A 19,795-nucleotide genomic window follows, 5' to 3' on the forward strand; every position below is an offset into this window, starting at 1 on the left:
TGTTTTATACAACACTTTTTGTTAAAACATTGAAGGGCTGCTGTATTAAGCATAAAATTTGTCAAATACAGTAAACTAAATTATTTCCATTTTAAAAATTCAAAGCATGTTACAGTATTTAAATATATGACCTGTTTGCATCAGTCTCGCAAACTATCACTGGGAACGAAATGCATCCTAATTTAACAAATAGAAATGGCTGATACAAAGTAACTTCTATGCACAAATTATTCAAATTTCCTTCTCCAACCCTCATATATTAACATCTGGCTATTATTAAATTATAATAATATATATTTCTGGCTATATATTAACATCAGTTAACATCTGGCTGTTGTTACCTTTATAATCAACTTTTTTATGTTAAAGTATACCTTGTGTGTTCTGTATGTTGGTACTGAGTTCCCATCACTGGTAACAATACCAGCACTCTCCTGACCCCTGTGAATATAAAAAGATATCAACTTAAATTTACCCCAGTGAGCTAATCAACTTTATGAAACATCCTTTTCTCAAAAGAATTGATGAATTCAGTCTGACAGCACATCAAATGCTACTAGTACTAGTGTCACTTCCTCTCAAGACAATGAGTAGCAATAGCAGACGATACTGTCTAACTTCTAATATGCCAGGCATTATCTTAAACATTTACACGGGTGATTTAATTTATCAGGCTTTCAAAACAATCCTATGAAGTAGTTATAGTTACTCTGATTACCATACCCATTTTACAGATTGAGGACACTAAAGAAATGGAAATATCTTGTCCAAGAGCCCACAGAGAGAAGTGCACAGCCAGGAAGATTAGAAGAGACAACCTGAACCCCAGAACTTGTGCTTCTAACTCTGTACTGTGTGATCTCTAAACAAGGTCGAATATGTAGGTGAGTATATACCTATAAATGAAAATCTCCAAATAAGATAGCAAGTAAAATGTTTACTTGTAGCACTGGAATTATAAGCACAATTTACTAATTTTGATTTTGCTTTCCTGCACTTTCCAAATTTTCTCCAACAAATGACACTTTTGTTATCAGGGAAAAAAAACTCTGCATTTAAAAACCTTAAGCTGATCAGGCAATCTGTATCTCACTTTCTGCATTAGTAATTTTAGGTGACAGTAAGAGAAGAAAACCAAAAGCTAGCCCAGAGGTAGGGCAACATGTGGTAAGGCTTAGAGGATCTGCACCACTGCGGAATACAAACTCAAATGGTAAAATAAAGCTTCTGATTGTTCAACAGTTTTTAATGGTTCTCAACAAGAGCTTATAATTACTAAATGTTTATTAATAAAATCTTTTTGCCAAAGAATACATATCTGCATAGAAACACTAAATCTTTACCATATATGTATGCATACGTTAATAATATGCTGATTTATTTGTAATAAGACTCTTTCAAAATAACAATTGTTTAGGCATTTTAGTAACAACTACAACACATCAAATGCACTTGCAAAGTAAAAAAATCTAAAAAAATTATCACTGAAATGATTTTCCTAAATTATCAATGCATTAAATAATTAAATACCATGCTAAAAATACTATACACCCTAACAGACTGAATTATTTGTGACCTAGGATTTCTCTATTTAGTGAAATGATGTGGTCTTTAAGCTGATGATGCTAGAAGACTGACTGAGACTCATATCTGAGAAAAAGAAACTAATGTTACTCCTAAACCTTAGAGCAGAAAGAACCTCTGCCAAACCATTTCCAAACCAATTTAAAAAAAATCAACAATCATTTAGTAAACCAGATTAAATTATGTAAGAAAATAAATATTAAAAAAATGGTTTTCTTTCCCTTTTGTCTTTAGGGTAATTTTTTCCCTTAAAAGCTGACATGAATAAGGTCAGCAATCTTTTAGGTCCAGTTTTCTTTAATCAAAGCCTACTTATTTGGCAATCTCTCAAGTTACTTCCCTCAGGCAGCTTGAACCAGTTAAACCAGATCCTTCCAGCCTTCCAAAGCTTACTGAAGAGGCGCTGTCTGGTTTCCTAGGTAACAAAACCTTGGCTAGAAATAGGGAATTATTTACAGGTCACTTTCAACATGGAGAGTGGAGCAGGAAAGCACTGGACTGAAGAAGAGGTTAAAGCTTTGTTAAAGTGTCTGGGCAAGAAAAAATACGAAAACTTTATGGAACACTGAGAGACAAAGGAATATTTACATTTCTAAAAGGCTGAAAGCGCTAGGAGTATACAGAGATTGGAAACAGTGCCGAGCAAAGTATAAATATCTCAAATATGAATACAGAACAGTTACATATGCTCACAACTCTGAAGAGAGCTCTAAAACTATGAAATTCTTCTATGAGTTGGATGCAATTGTGCAGTATGAGACTGCCATTCAATTAAAAGAGGAAGATGCAAACGGCAGGTGCCTGCCAACGATGAGCCAAAGTGCAGCCTCAGAGACGCTGAAAGTAAAAAGGAAAAGGACCATTCTTTTGTTTTTACTCAAGCAACCGTAAAATACAGGATTTCTGAGTCCATATGATATAGACTGAAATATCAAAGTTGATTAAAACAACTGACCTGCTATGCTATTTTGTACAGGTAAAAGTTAATTTTAAAAAGAGGTGAAATACCACCACTTTTAAAATCTGTAAAATAGAGAAAAAACGCATTAAAATAATACAAACTGTAAGTGTCAACTGCTCCTTCTGTATGTCTGATATATATTTGGAAAATAGATTGGTTTCTGAAAATATTTTAGGTTTAAATCTAGTAAGAGTGGCAAAAAAAAAAAAAAAAAATCCCAATATATTGCTCCACTATTGTTTTCCCACAGCTCCAAACAAGACAGAACTTTCTGCTTTATATTAACATTCCCATTTTCCTTAATTTATAAATAAAAGTGCTAAACCCCTGGCCAGGCGGGTCAGTTGTTTAGAACCATATAGTACACCAAAAGGTTTCAGTTCGATCCCCAATCTGGCCATATATGGGAGGCAACCAATCATTGTTTCTCTCACACTGATGTGTCTGTCTGTCTGTTTGTCTCCCCCCACCCCGCCCCCAACTTCTCTCTCTCCCTTTCTCTCCCTTCCTCTCTCTACAATCAAACATATCCTTGGGTGAGGATTATAAAAAATTTATTTGAAAAACACAAATACTGAGACCTGATAAACAACTTCATTACTTGTTTGGAAGAACAGCTCCATTTTAACAATAGGTGAAATAAAAATAGATTTGATAGATTAAATCATTTGTGATTAAATGATTTAGATATTAAAACAAGGTTCTTGACCTTAAAAACAAGGTGCTGTGTTAAGTCCAACATTATTTACATAGAAATTGCTCACTGTCTGCAGAAGCTAAATATATAACTAGGCAAAGAGAAATCAAAAGCAGTAATGACATTTCCTACATAGACAAAGTCTTACTGATGCTATTTTAAGAGCAGAAATGTTCAATTCAATTCAAATTCTGTTAATACCTACTGTGTGTGTACACCATTGCACTCAGTCTAACCAAGAAAGGAGAGAACCATGAAGAAATGTCAATGTAATACCAAAGAGAAAATGGTAACTGGTATAATAAAGGTACCAAATGAGAAAGAAGGTGGTTAAAATGATAGAGACTGCAGTTGCATTTCAGTTAATTTAGGTTATCTGAACATCCTACTTAAAGCTTATTAATAAATCATTTGGTTAAAAAGTCCACTTCACTTACATACCCCCTTTACATTCCTGATGCTACACCAAATTCTGAGAAAGCTTTGCAGTCAATACCATGTTAAACAGCAATTACATTAATTTTATTCAGTTAATCACCTTGCATCTTTCACCATTTAAATACTTCCAATATTGACTACTACTAAGTAAATGACTCAGCTTCCAAAATGCCTTGATTTTAACAGGAGGTTGGCCTACTGAAGATGTGGGTGCTAACAGGGTCTTCACCTAGCCCTTTCAGCTACTTGCATGGCTCCAAACTCCCCAAGTCTCACTCAGGAGCAGAGGGCCCATAGTTACAGCTTAGCCATGTATGTCTAAGGTATCTCAACGATTTAAAAACCAAACTCTGTTCTCCCGTCAAAACTCGTCCTCCCACAAACTGTTTCCACTTTGGTATGACTGTATTTCTGATCACTTCAATAGAAATATGGGAGATATCTTTGCCCTTTGGTAATTCACTAAGCCTTAAAGAACAAAACAAAAAAACCCCTGACCTTTCATGACAATTGGGATATAAGAAATATGCGTGACCTCTTCTGCCTTACAATTTTGGCTGATTTTTATGTGACTTACAGCACTCAAAAGTTTTTAGTGTAATAAAATAGGTCCTTTTATAAGGCATAGAAAGCCCTCCTTTTACCAAATCTGACACATTTTAATGTTTTCTGGTTTTTTATGGTGTAACCAACAAAATTTTTGTTGGTGTATGGTAAACTGCAGGGAAGAAAATGTGCTGTTGAGATCAACCTCATGCAAGTAGTAAGGGCAGAGAATCTGGTCTTCTTTGTTAGGCAGCAGGTAGCCTGGCTGAGCCCTGGCAAAGGATCCAGACACAAACTAAGGCTTTTCATGCTTTGGAAATTATAACCATATTCAACCTCATAATACCTTTGGCTACTGCTGCCATATTTTTCCAGTGACCTAATTGCCACTCTAGCTCCCTCCTCTTACCTTGATACAAATGCATCAGGAGTAATGATTTAAGAGTTTCACTTTAACATCGCCAGGGCATGGGACTCCTGCACACAATTTTGGGATTCACACTAGAAATGATCAACTTAAGGAAAAACAAAAATCCCTTGAAGAGAGCTATTCTTTTTCACCCCTACCTGTATGTTCAGCTCCCACCCCTTTTCTACTGGGCCCTAAAACTAGGCCCTAAACCAGATAAAAGCAAACCCTTCCTTTTTCCTTACTGGTCTCATCACCAAGTTCAGGTGGTAAATTACCTGGATATATCTGTATCTTCTACAGTTCTCTCTAAAGAGAATTCTTATATAATTCAGATTTTTATTTTTCATATTCTCAATTAAATCCAAAGTATTTCCTAACTCCAAATTAGATTCAGATAATTATAAAACCTGATTTAAAGTTTCTGACAACTTTTACTTTGAGAGTTTTAAATTGATATAATTGTGACATTTGAAAACAGTGGTACTTCCCTTTATTTTTCATTTGTTTTTCTATTTTAATATAGAAATCCCTAATATAATCTTTTATTCTTTAATGGAATGTCTCTAAGTATAATAGTGAATCATGACTTTAAATGAATGTTCATGCCATTAAAACCACACCTAACATTTGATCTAACGTAAAAGATAATGCTATTTCTGTTACACAGTAAACAAAACTGATGAAAATATATATGAAAATGACATGAAATAAGAAAAATCTTTTTTAAAAATCCTCACCCAAGGATATGTTTACTAATTTTAGAGAAAAGAAGAGATGAAGAGGGGTGGACAGAGAAAGAGAAATGTGGATCGGTTGCCTCCTGTATGAGACCCAACCCGGGATCAATCCCCTCACTTTGGTATGTGCCTGACTGAGAATCAAACCTGCAACCATTTTTTTTTTTTTTTTTTTTTTTTTTTTGGTGTGTGGGATGACACTCCAACCAACTAAGCCTCCCAGCTAGGACGAGATGAATAAATCTTTAATTCAGAAATTACAAAGAGCAATCAAAATGTACTTAAGTACCTCCTGATCAGTATGCAACCTCAGTCTAATTATGATCATCTTCAACTTCTATGCCAATTGAATTCCAAATTCTGCCTGCTGGCTTCCTTTGAAATATGTTTACTTTTCCCCTCAACATTACCCTCCTCATTTAAGTACTTAAAAAAGTAGTCAACTCCTCATTTTATGAAAACCTGTATAAAAAAACCCAAACCCTCCACAAGAAAATCAAGGACAGGATCATTTTTCAAGGTTGGCATGGTTCTTTTAAATGACATATTTCTATGTCCATTTAAGCATAACTTACAAAACATATCTAGCAAAGATCTATAATGCTTCACGAACATGATCAAATTCGGTTTAAGCTACTAGCATTACCAGGTATGTTAGTCCAATTTTTATTTTCCTTAGTACCTACTTCTAAAAGGCATTCTGTTCTCTTTGCAAGCAAAATTAGTGTTACACTAGAAGATAAGGAAGACATCTCAGGAAATCCTTTACTTTTCTCATGTCAGACCAATAGGGCTAAGCATAGAATTTGTTCCCCTATTTTTTTACCAATCTATACTAAAAAATAATCATTTTTAAAACAAATGATTTCTCTTAAAAATATAAATAACCTAGAAATATTAGCGTTCAAATTTCCACCCTTTATTCTTTAAGTATAACAAGAAATCTAATGGCCAAAATTACATATAGTAGCTGCTAAATATTTAAGGAGCACATCGCTTAGCATTCTGGGGAGTCTAAGATACAAATGGAATTTTACATTTGAAAGTAAACAATATCAACTCCATAATAAGGTCAAGGATGATTTTATTCACCCAATTAAAGTCGACATAAATCCCCTTTTCACTTCTAAATTCTTACTAAAGTTTAAACAAAATAAGGAAAAATACTGAAAAGCATTTCAAAACAAAGACATAAATAAAAAACAAATAAGAACAATTCCCTACCTCAGAAAAATGCTATAATGTGTTTTTTAATGACTTACATTATATATGCTGGGGTCTGAACTACCTTTTTATTAAACATGAACATGAAACCTAAGAAAAACACAAGATAGTACGGTTAGATAGTATGGCTGTTAAAATAACCAATATAATGTGAAGTAACATCATTAACATAAAATGTGTTTCAAAACTGTGCTAGAAAGCTAACATGAAGGCACCATGCTATATTAAAGGATTTAAAACTTGACTGGAGATATTCTGCATAGGAACAAGGCATTTCTGGCACATTTCTTTGCAGTAAAAGAACATAATACTTAAAGTGGCATTTGTTTCGACCAATGGGATATCTTTTATTTTCACAAGGAGTAAAATGCACCAATTGTTATAATGGAGTTATCCAAACCCTTCACTATGAATAGTGCTGGTTTCCAACCCTGACTGCAAACTAGAATCACAATGGGGGCGGGGGGGGGGGGGGGGTGGCACTGGAATAGTGAGTGGTTTTTAAAAACTCCCCGGGAGATTCTGATATGTAGGCACTGGAAATCATTAAAGAAAAAGGAGGAAAGAAGACAAATTGCTCCCACCTGTTCTATCACAAAACAAAAACTGTCTTTGATGAGCCATTTTCTCATTTAATTGCTTTCTCCAAGTAAATATTACAAAATTATATATTCAATTTTCACTATATAATAACATATACCCCCCATACTAAAGGAGTGAGATGAAAAAGAAATGATAGAGAAAAAGATGTTCAAAATGTGACTGTCATGATAAGGAACATGTTCAGGTTCTATAATTCATTTCCCCACTACTTTAAGAAAAAAGCTAAGCTATGATTTGTTATTCCATCCCCAAGAAGAAAATTACTTTTCTTTCTAATGATACCTGATAAAAGCAACCCATGTATATCTTTGTTTTCCTACCTGATGCAGATAACCCTACATCAATAGTGGAATCCCCTTTTATTCCACCTCTAGCAAATGAAGGAGGAAAACACTGGACTGTGAAGTTAGGGCCCTAATAGGCATCTGGTCTGATAAAAGCATACAACAACTAAAGGGAATAGTCAGAAATAAATGGATATTTGAAAAAATTGCTGCCGAGCTTCAGAATTTTGGAATAGAGAGACTGGAAGCAGTGCAGAACAAAGTACAAAAACTTAAAACATGAATAGAAGATCATAAGAATGGCTCAAGACCTAGGCATGATAGGAGTATGAAATTTTTTACTGAATTGGATGCTATTCTGGGACACAATAAAACACAAAGGTCACAAGAACAGGAATCCCATGATGAAAAACAAGTCATCAAATGTGACAATAAAAAAAACAGGAAGATAACCAGAAAGGTAGGAATGCAAGGAAAAGTACTCTTAACATCATGCTGCACCATATAAAAATGTCCAGTAGCGTGGCCCTGGCTAGGTGGGTCAGTGGTTGAAGCATCATCCAAAAGGTGGTGGTTTCAATCTCCAGTCAGGGCACATACCTAGGTTGTGGTCAGGGAGCTTATGGGAGGCAGCCAGTGAATGTCTCTCAGTCTCTTCCTCCCTCTCCCTCTCTCTAAAATCAATAAATATATCCTTGGGTAAGGATTTAAAAAAATGTTTTTGAAATGTCCAATAGCATGACAACATAAATTGGGAGTCTAAGTTAAATAGGTTTCATTAAATGCTATTCGGCAAACTAATGCTGAATTTATCATGAAACAATATTTAATGTGATCTCTAGAACATAGAAAATAGTACAAAGTTATGCAAACAGAAGAAGTAAAATTGGATTTCCACAGTAGAGTTTAAAGATAGGTCAATTTTGATAATAAAGCAAAAATGCAACTCTTGACGGCACAAGTTAAGACAAGTGTTCAGCCCTGGCTGGTGTGACTGATTGTATTGAGCAACGGACTGCGAACCAAAGGGCCATGGGTTTGATTATCAGTGTAGGGCACATGCCTGGATTGCAGGCCAGGTCTCTAGCAGGGGGTATGCAAAATGCAACCACACATGGATGTTTCTTTTCCTCTCTTTCTCCCTCTCTTCCCCTCCCTAAAAAAAACAAATAAATAAAATCTTAAAAAAACAAGTATTCATACTAATTGTGGTAAAACTGCAAGTAAACAGAAGGCACTAAAGACCTTAGAGTATAACACCCATGAGAGTGTGTTCGAAGTATAAGTTCTTCTTGGACATATAATAAAGTTTTTAAAAATGATTTTAATCCAAAAGGATTGCAATACTATGCACATAAAGATTTGAAAACATGAAATACATTGGATGACTTCTAGGCCAGCAGTCAGGAAATCCAAATTCTAACTCAGACCCTCTGGAATGCTGAATCAACCAAATGTCTCTTCTGGACCTGACTGTTAAATAGATGCCTGGACAAGACGGTTTAAAGACCTCTTCTAACTGTAATGTTTTTAGATCTCAATACCTGACTTAAATGATGCAGTCCTAATTCTCATATTATGAGCACGTGTCTAAGAGAAAGAGAGGAGAATGGTAGAGAATTAGGATTAAGACATAGTGGTGAGAAGTCTGAAGATGTTTCACTGGTAGACAATAAAGATACTGATCTGATAGAGAGCTTACACATCTGCCCCATTAAAATTTTAATGAGAGACATAAAGGAGCCCAGCATCAGAGCTGAACAAATTGTCTTTGTACGGTAATTGTTGGAGAAGCAGCTGAAGATGACTTCATCAGTTTGTATGTCAGAAGACCTAATTAGTGACTCTAATACCAGGTAGCTACAGTGACCTAAGACTAAAAGATGTTTATGAGTGGGAAATCCAAACTATAGGAAAGCAAAAACAACCACAGTATTTAGTATCAGGTTCACTTGAAAATGGAAAAAGTAATAGAGCTTAAAACACAATTCTGAAAGTGAGTTAAAAAACCTATGTATCTCATTATGTTTTTACAGTCATTGCTAGAGATGCAGCTGAAAATGACTTGCTCAGTAATGTCAGAATAACTAAGAGATATTAAACAAAGTCCTAACACAGGTAAAACAACATTCTTTGGGGGGTTTTTTGTGTGTATCACAAAATACATAAGATGTCACTGTAAGAAGTTGTTACAGTCAGCCCTAACCCCCAATATGATTTTCACATTAACATGGAGTATATTCAGAAAATGACATAGGATATATTTACAATCAATTTGGCAATTGTTATTTTAGACTTTTAAATGAAAATAGAAATAAAGGTATAAACCCATAAGGATCCTAGCAGCTAAATACATATGAAAAACATTACACAGGCAAAATTTTAGGCTCACCTGTAATATATACCTATTGGTGGACAAATTGCTACTCCACTATTTACAAAGTTGTTTTGTTGAGTTATAAAGATAGGAATATTTATCTTCAGGAAAAAACTTCACATCAAATGTTCTTTAAAAACAAAAACACATTAAAGTGATGGATATTTTCAAATAAAATTGGCCGAGTTTAACTCATTTTGATTTTATAGATTTTATTAATGAAATGTTGTAACTGGAGTTGCTATTGTTCCTTATTGTTAACATTGACATTTGGTCATAAAACTAGTCTCCCAAGGTAATTTCTTTCCTATCTTAAATGTACACTATGAGCTACTTTTTCAATACACCTGCCTCAACCCCTGCCCCAGAAAAGAAAGTTCAGCTAGGGCTATGGACCCCCTAGATTCTGGATGACTACTTAGTTCCCAATTTAGAACTCTTGGGAGATTTTGGTCTAGTATAGGCAGAGTGGGTTCAGGCAACTGTATTTATATAGAAGACCTTCAAGCACAGCCAGGGTTGAAAACTACAGCCAGGTCATCATGTTTAGGGAGTAAAACAAGCAGAAGGCTAAAAAGAGTAATATATAAACTCGAATTTGATTCCAATCAGGGGAGAAAAATTATCTAATTCTAATATATTATCACTTAAAAATGCTTGACTAATGCAATATGAAAAAAGTTAATCACTAGGAAAAATCATAGAATTCTTAGGCTATCCCCAGTAGAGAAAGTAAAAAGAAATGGCTCATGAAAATTGAATAACTGCTTTGGATCTGAAATAAATGTATTTTCTTCCTAGTCTGAGGCATAAATAGGAGAAAAAAATTAGAAAGTTATCAAAGGAGAAAGGACCATTGCCTAAAGAAATTTGTGCTTGACAACTTACTACTTACCCCTTCTGGTTGGAGAAACAAAATTTACTTACTCATCTCCAATATCACTTGCCATTTATATGAGGTAAATGCCTCAATATCTTGGTATTCTTGCATGTTACTGCTTCTACTACAGGACAGTCACAGGCAGATTAATTTTGGCTCAGACAGGTGAAGCTGGACATAATTAAGCACAGTCTTATAGGAGCAAAATACATCCTGTTGAAGGAGGGTTCTCTTACCTTCAACCTAAAAATCACAAATGAAATACTACATTGTTCATTTATGCGTAATGTTAGAACTCTGGAGTGGGTGTACGGGTTGAGCAAAAAAGAAAAAGGACTTGTGAGCACAGGGAACAGTGTGGTAATTTGCAGAGGGGCGGGTGGTAGGTGGAAATGAAGAGGGTGTAAGAGGTTAAATGCAACGGAAAAAATACAATAAAAATAACTACCAAAAAAAGAGTAATCTTAAAAATTATTTTCCTTTGGCTGTAGTAAAAGGTATTTCCAAAATTAAAATTTTCACCCTCCCTGTAATTTAACAAAATTTAGCAATTATAGTACCTATTGTTAGTATCAGAAGGTATGCCAAGCATTTTGTTTTCTCTAATTCATTTCTTTTTTAATAGATCAGAAATTAGAAATAATTTTCTCTAAAATGGAATATTTAAACACATTAGTATATTTTGCATACAATTTGAATAATCTTAGCAACAAACTTATTATATAAATTAATTCACTTTAGTCACAGGAAACATTAAGAACTTGTATTATTAAGCCAACAGAAGATCGCAATAAAAAGATGTGTTAAAATTTCAGAAAAACCCAAAAATTATAATGTGGAAAAAGCAAGCTCCAACATAGGTGAGCTGATAAATTCAAATACAGACGTTTTAAATATAAAGGTGTGAATTTTAAATTCTTATGGCTTTCACTTTAACAACCTTTTAAGTTGTGATATAATAAAGAATATATCTAGTCTTTGTCCCCAGTTCCTGGCAAAGCTTCAAACACCTTTGGAATTTCTACTGACAGAAGCATCTTTTTATTCTAATAAGGTGACCCAGGGTGGATTTCTAGGCAGCTCCAGGATAGGGTTGGTAACCAGAAAGATCAACCTTGTTATTAGAGGGTTGGAATTTTTGGCCAGCCTGAACTCCAGCAGGGGAGTCTGGACATTGAATTCAACCATGTGGCCAATGATTTAATTTAGCATGTCATTATCAATAGTATCAATAAAAACCCTAGCCCAGGGGAGCTTCTTGGTTGGCGCACACACTGATGTGCTGGGAGGAAGATACGCTGACTCCGTGGAGAGAGGGCATGGAAGCTCTGCATCCAGAACCCTCTCAGCCTTTGCCCCACCTGTCTCTTCATTTGCCTGTTTCTGAGTTCCTTCTTTTATAATAAAACTGTAATCCTACGTATAGCACTTTCCTGAGCTCTTTGAGTAGTTCTGGCAAAGTACAGAGCCTCATTGGCTCATGGGACCCTCCTGACTTTGTAGCCAGTGTGGCTGGCATCTTAACTGAAGTAAAGGCAATCCTCTGGAAGACTGAGCCTGTAAAGCTCTTGAGTCTGATGCTAACTGTGGGTAACTAGTGTGTTAGTGTGATAATTAAATTACAGTACACACAGTTGGGGCAGAAACATGTTAGAGACAAAATTCTCTTTCCTTCTAAGATGGTAAATTTGGGGATCCCCCCCCCATGACATCTTATTTTCTATGACCAATTTCTCAAAATTTCTACATAATACCTAACTAATATCCATAAATGTTTCTATTTCCCAGAGATGGGACATGCGCCTGAGTCTACCACTCACAGTTCTAGTCATCTGAGTAAAATGCTATAAATTATAAATTCATATTCTGCTGAAATAAAGTTTAAGATTGAAGTTTACCTTGGACTTGTGCTCTCCAAAAAGTAGACACTGGGGAAAGGGTGGAAAGGGTTTGAGCATGGACGGAAGTGGTAGGTGTAGTTATAAAAAGGCAACCAGAGGGATCCTCAAGGTACTAGAACTGTTGACTATGTTGACCTTTACGGTGGAAGCCTGAATCTATACAAGCAATAAAACTACTATACACCACACACATGCAAGCGTGTGTGTGCACACGCATGCTCTCACAAATGATAAGTGAAACTGGGGAAATTAGAGTAATGGATTATATCAATGTCAAACTCTTTGATGTACTACTATATATTTCAGTTGTATAAAATGTTACCATTGGAGAAAACTGACCCAAGCATAGAAGGGATCTGTTATTTCTTACAACTGCATGTGAATCTACAATGATCTTAATAAAAATTTCAATTAAAAAAAAAAGTAGCCCTATGTGGCTCCAGAGTAAAACCTGTCTTTTGAGATCTTGATATTATTTAGAGAAGCTAAACTTTATCCGAGTCTCACGGTGCAAACATGTCCTAAGTAGGATCTGATCCCATCCTGAGGTAAATCTCCATAAACCTATTGCTGTACATGCAAATGAGGCCCTAACCACCTTTTGCTTCACTGGTGTGTTAATACAAACCATTGTCTAGTTTTACAATAATCATTACAAGCAACTGCATAGACATCTGTACATAGAATTAAAAAAAAAATAATGTCCCAGAGTATAAGCACAGCTGGCATAAAAGAATACTACCATAGCTTTGTTATTCAGCACAGAAATATGCATCAGAGGAGGAGCTTTCCCCAAATTACAAACAGCTGACTTCTAACATCCTATACATACACTGGTACACTAGAATAAATCTACGTTATATTTTCTGGGCTAAGCACCATCAGTTTCTTAAAATATTTATCACCTGTTTGCTGTAATGTCCGAATGTGAAAGTTGCTAAAACCACTTATTCTTACTCTCCTTTGTGTGCATTGCAGTAAGGATCATTCTTATTTACAATAATTCAAATGAGAAAACAGATGTAAGTGCTCTTTGTCAAGCATTAAAATGTAACAATGAAAGATGTTACCAAATTGGGTGTAAAAGTGCTATCTTACTCTCAAGTAGAGCATACAGTGCCTTTTGACTTTTAAGGCAGGATAATTCTAAGCTTTTGTAGGTGGTTAATCCTACAGTGCCATTTAAAAGTTCAGTTACAGATGACAAATGTTGTCTTCAAGGTTAGTTTTGATTACGGAACCCACTGCCTTACTAGTTTGTCAGCACAATCTTCAAATGCAAAATATTAAGAGTTTTATAAACATTTAAATTGCTGTTCTCTTTGTTTTCTGACCTAGGAAGACAACGTGAGTACTGCTTCAGAAGAAGTGGACAGCCCAAAAGCACCACAAAGCATCACTGGGTCAGGCACAGGATCTAAACTGTTCCATTTTAAATGTTAGCGGATATTTAAAGTCTAATATATACCCGTTTAAGTACTTATGAAGCTCTCTATTAGTATACATTAATATTATACCTGAGCTGGTAGAGAATACCATAGGGGAGGAAAAAAAATGTCTATTCTTACTTCTTTGTAAAAGAAATTAGTAAACAGTGAGACTCTCCATACTCATAAATATACAGCGAAGATTCCCTACTGATGAAAAGCAGCTAAATTATCCTAACTAATATTGGGGATGAGTCTGCCTTGTAATTTTAAAAATATTTTATATGAATGCAAATGTATGAAAAAAATCTTGACCCCCACTGAAATTCTTGTAATTCTCAGTGCTTTATGTCAGTCTGGATTATTTTTTTCTTTTTATTAATTTGTTCAATAATTGTATTGATTATATTATTACAGTTGTCCTGACTTTTTCCCCTTTGACCCTCTCCACCCAGCAACCCCCCTCTCCCTCAGGCAATCTCCCTACTACTGTTCATGTCCATGGGTCATGTGTATAAGTTGACCTACCAGCTCTGTGTGGGGAGGGTTTAGCAAAGTGACAGTGGCCTCTGCTTGCCCTGATGCCAGACACTTCAGTTTCCCCCTGTATATCACTGGTGCCTTTCAAGCTGCTACCCCAGTTCTGGAGCTCAGAGATAGTGAGTCTGAGTAGGAGAGTCCGTGTGTGGGTTCTTTAAGAGGAACTGCTTGGGGCTCCAGAGGTTTCTTCCAATAACCCAATCCCCACTGGGTTTTGCAGCCAGAAGTGTAGGGATTTATCTTCCTGCCAACAGCAATCAAAGCTCGACTACAAGAGGAGTGTGTACTCAGTCCACACAAAGGGCACACCTCAAGTACCCAGCTTGGGTGATAGGGGACACTGAGCCATGGACCCTACAGGACACCTACTACGTTAGGCCACGCTACCAAGACAGAGGGTCATAGCAGCTCTAATACACAGAAACAAACACAGGGAGGCTGCCAAAATGGAGACAAAGAAACAGAGCCCAAATGAAAGAACAGATCAAAACTCCAGAAAAAGACCCAAATGAAATGGAGATAAGCAACCTCTCAGATGCAGAGTTCAAAACAATGGTTATAAGGGTGCTCAAGGAACCCAAGTGAGGACCTCAGCAACATAAAAAAGATCTGGTCAAAAACAAAGGTTCACTAACTGAAATAAAGAACAATTTCCAGGGAAAAAACAGCAGGGTAGATAAAGCTGAGAATCAAATTAATGATATGGAACATAAGGAAGCAAAAAATAACCAATCAGAACAATAAGAAAAAAGAATCTAAAAAAATGAAGACAGTATAAGCAGCCTCTGGGACAACTTCAAGCATTCCAACATTCACATCACAGCGGGGCCAGAAGGAGAAGAGAAAGAGCAAGAAATTAGAAATCTATTTGAAAATATAACGAAAGAAAACTTCCCTGATTTGGTGAAGGCAATACACATGCAAGTCCAGGAAGCCCAGAATCCCAGACAAGATGGATGCAAAGAGACCCACTCCAAGGCACACCATAATAAAATGCTAATGGTTAACGATAAAAGGAGAATCTGAAAAGCAGCAAAAGAAGTTAGTTGCCTACAGGGGAGTTCCCATAAGACTGTCAGCTGATTTCTCTAAAGAAACTTTGCAGGCTAACAGGGGCTGGCAAGAAAGAGTCAAAGTTACCTACAGCCAAGACTGCTCGACCCAGCAAGGCTATCACTTAGAACTGAAGAGCGGGTAAAGAGCTTCCCAGACAAGAAAAAACTAAAATAGAGTCCATCATCACCAAACGATCATTACATGAAATATGTTAAATAAGTTAAAGGGACTTATTTAACAAAAAGGAGGTCAAAACTAAGAACAATTAAATGGCAAAAAATACATACCTATCAACCATTGGATCTAAACATCAAACTAAGCAAATCAGAACAGAGACAGAATCATGGATAGGGAGTGTTTTGATGGCTGCCGGATGGGAGGCGTGGTATGAGGGAATGGGTGAAGAGGTGAGGGGGTTAAGAAGTACAAGTTGGTAGTTACAGAATAGCCATGGGGATGTAAAGTACAGTATAGGAAATGGGGTAGCCGAAGAACTTACATGCATGACCCACAGACATGAACAAGGGTAGGGTGATTGCCTGAGGGACCAGGGTGTGCTGGGTGGAAGTATGCAAAGGGGGAAAATGAGGACAACTGTAATAGCATAATCAATAATATTTAATTTTAAAAAACAGAAAATAAGTCACTTTCCCATCCAAGGGGATGTAAAACACTGTAGAAATGTGACATTTGGTCATTATTACAAGAAGATTAAAATCAAAATAAGTTATCCCCAACCTTAATTTAGCAACTCAGAGCAAGTTCTCTGACTGCTTACTCTGTGTTCTCCAACAAACCAAATAGAAATAAACAAGTACTAATTCCATGATGGTTCATCTGAATCCATCTTTCTCACAACAGCCTTTCTGTTACAATGTTATATACTCTGTTTTCAGAGCCACTGTCTATATCTTGTAAGAAAACTGCTCCTGAGCTCATTGCAAATTGGTTTCATTAAAGCATAACAGAATCAAAAGATTCTACAGATTATTTCTGTAGACAGGAGAACCCCTCTGTGACCCAACCTCATCAGGTAAATCTCATAAATTTCTAGAAGAGGTATGAAAATATTATCAGTTCTAGGGTTCAATTCCTAACCCAGGGGAGAAATAATTCACTGAAGGGCATTTTCTTCTCCTAATTAACAACAACAACAACAACAACAACAACAACAAAAAGACCAAGTAGTTGATTGTTGGGATAAATCTATGAAGTTTCAGTAATTCCTTTCATGGAATCTTGAATTATGTCTCAGTCATTCTAATCTCCATAAAATATGACTGTGGTTTAAAGATTAAGACTTTTGCTCTTTGAGGGGATGTGTGGTTTACGCAGAACTCTGCAAACTACCGATGTTTTCAAGATCAAAAAAAGCATTTGGTGATTATATGAAATCTGGCACAAACTGGCATGCACACACAACTTATACAACTGAAGAGGACAATTTAATTTCCAATGTTAAACTAACACTGCCCTAACAAAAAGTAGAGCTATAGAATAAGTCTGCAAATAGCCAGAACTACTCAAAAGAAGTATTTCTGGGTGAACCTATCTGGATCTAAGTATCCAGAACATGACTGTCTAGCAATTGATAATCCATCTGTTTTTATATGAAATACTATTATAACTTTCATGTATTGTTATCCATGAGACTAAGTATTTTAGGTCAAATTATGCCTAAGACAAAAACAGAACCATATACAACGGAAAAGTAATAGAAATATCACCTTCTTGATTCCATGTTTTAGGAAGATAATGTGTAAGGGAGAAATTCCTTCACCAAAAAAGGGGAAAAAAAACAATCAAATCTTGTTGCTGTTGTTTTAAAACTAACCATTGAGTGGAGGTGGGTGAGAAAGTAGGCAACAGACCACCACTTATCAGTGTGCAGTTAACTACTCTATATTAAGCTATGGCAACCTATCTAGGCTTACAGTTTTGGCATTCCTTGACTCAATTAGTTCTGAATCTTTAACCCCCTACCTACCAGTGTAGACTAACAGATTTTTTTCTTCCAGACCTAGGGGAGTTTCATTGGTCTCCCAGTCAGTTCCCCTAAAGGGTAAGGACTTTGCTATTTTAAAATTTTGACTTAGACAGAATTATGGGTGGGAACTAGCCCTCCCAGGGCACTCTTAATTATTCTATGCCTACACAAGAATTTTACATAATCATACAATCATGTATTTATTGCCCTTAACTTGTATTATCTCATCTCATAATTCTTTCATATAAAAGCACCTGTAGAAAAGTGCCTGTAACTAGGCATCAAGCTGTAATCATTAAAAAAACAAAAACAAAAAACAGCCTCCTTGTCTTCAGAGGGGATCCAAAAAAACCCCAAATTTATTTATTTTTTTATTGTGTATTTATTCTTACATATTTAAACTTTAGTCAACTTCAAAGTACTCTCCACTTGGTGCAATACACCTATCAGGATGTTTTTTCCACTTGCTCAAAACAGTTTTTGAGCTCTTCAATTTTTATGTCTTTTAGTGTTTCTACTATTTTTTTGTTTCACTTCTCAAGCAGCAGAACATTTGCCTTTCAGCACTTTTTTTTCATTGGGGGAAACAACAAAATGTGGCTGGGGTGAGTTGAGACTCCGTGAAGAGGGAGGGTGGAGAACAGGGGTCATGCTGCTCAAAAACTGCTGAACACTCAGCATAGTGTGAGCTGTCATGAAACGCGCAAATGCATTAAAAGAGTCTTCAAAAAAAGAAATGCACTGAAGCTAAATCCAGCTTCTCACAACAACGCCGGCTGGTACACTGATACAGGTGGGTTCCTAGAACACTCACCTAGCAGGGGAAGCTATACTACTACAAGGAGCCCACTCACCATAATTCTGATTTTGGGGGGTCACCCCTCATGTTTAATTGAGAGGTAAAGGGAATGAACTTTGAGTTATTTTAACTAAAAAGTAAATATTAAGAAAAAAAATAAAGGTCAGTTCATATATTTTCCACAGACCACCAGGCGACTCTATAATCCCTAGATTCTACACACCTCTTCCATGACAGAATACCCAAAATAACTACTCCTAAGAATGTTATCAACTAATGTTGCTGTGGACTACCATATAGACTTTACATTATATAACTAGACCTCTCCATAAATATATTTTAAAGATTTTTATTACAGTCAACCCAGTTAGGCAAGGTTAAGAGTCCTTCAAGTTAAAAACAATCCTTTTTCATTCATCCGGGATTCTAAGTGACTCTTAGTAAACAGAATGCACGATGTGAAACTCATACTCAAGTATGTGGTACCCTCCAAGAGGAAAACGACTACATCTGAGCTTGTTGAAGGAAAGCTACCCTAGTCATTTGAAATGCCTTTATACATGGTGCACCCATATTGCTGATAAGTGTTATTGCCAAGATCATTAATTTTTCTAGAAGTTGTTGCTGTGGTATTATTGCCTTATTGAGACTTCGGAATAATTTCAGCGATAAAGTCGATCCTAGGTTTATATTTCTTAACCCATCAGAGTTGTTTATATCAACTTCCACTTAGGTCAGATAGTATATAAAAAACACTTAGATCATGGAAGGAAAATTACTTCCATGAAAGTAATCTACCAATTAAAAGGATCTACCAATTTTTCAGAATCAATGTTTATCTTGCCACACGCGCGAGCATCTCTAGGTGTTGTAGGTCCTGGACTAGCAGCCACGCCATACAAGCCTACCGCAAGTACAGCTCTAGGCTCTGAGAAATTAAAACGGGCTTGCAGTCGGAGTGCACACACCGGAGGGAGGGCAGAGACCCTACAGAGCAGTAAAGGGTGGGGGCCGCAGAAAGTAGCCAGGGCTGATGGAGAAGTACGCGCCACGCCGCCCCCAATCCCTCACCGGATTGCTCACCGGTGCTGCAGCCCCACGAGTCCCAGAGCGATCACATGCGGCACATCTAGCTGCGTGGGCCACTCTCCTGAGCTGATGCACCCGAACACGCCACATTCCTCTCGGATCCCTAGCTCCTCCAGCTCCATGTTGCCAGAGGAAGCACGTGGAGGGAACTCCCGCCGCCGCAGGGGTCTAAGCGCCAACCAGCTGCCCGCACTGGCCGGACGCCTCAGAAGATTCCTTCCGAGTACTCTAACCCTCGCTACTGCGGCTGCGC

General features: G+C 36.5%; 1 protein-coding gene and 1 long non-coding RNA gene across 2 annotated transcripts in view; one reads left to right on the top strand and one right to left on the bottom strand.

The window, feature by feature from the left end:
* The window catches only part of PPAT (phosphoribosyl pyrophosphate amidotransferase), a 29,521-nt gene extending 9,742 nt beyond the window's left edge, over nt 1–19,779 (bottom strand). The window contains exons 1-2 of the mRNA XM_054566770.1: nt 19,537–19,779; nt 375–441 (exon numbers count right to left, since the gene is read on the bottom strand). Coding sequence (XP_054422745.1) covers nt 375–441; nt 19,537–19,664 — 195 coding nt within the window. The 5' untranslated portion in view covers nt 19,665–19,779. The remainder of the gene's footprint in view (nt 1–374; nt 442–19,536) is intronic.
* LOC129065528 (uncharacterized) lies at nt 397–16,117 on the top strand. Its single transcript, XR_008528594.1, has 3 exons — nt 397–884; nt 5,401–5,497; nt 13,983–16,117. It is a non-coding gene; the product is annotated as an uncharacterized LOC129065528 (long non-coding RNA).
* Nucleotides 19,780–19,795: the final 16 nt, after the last annotated feature.

This window comes from Pteronotus mesoamericanus, unplaced genomic scaffold (genome assembly GCF_021234165.1).
Source record: "Pteronotus mesoamericanus isolate MK-2021 breed Mesoamerican mustached bat unplaced genomic scaffold, CSHL_Meso_final contig_180, whole genome shotgun sequence".
Classification (NCBI taxonomy): Eukaryota; Metazoa; Chordata; class Mammalia; order Chiroptera; family Mormoopidae; genus Pteronotus; species Pteronotus mesoamericanus.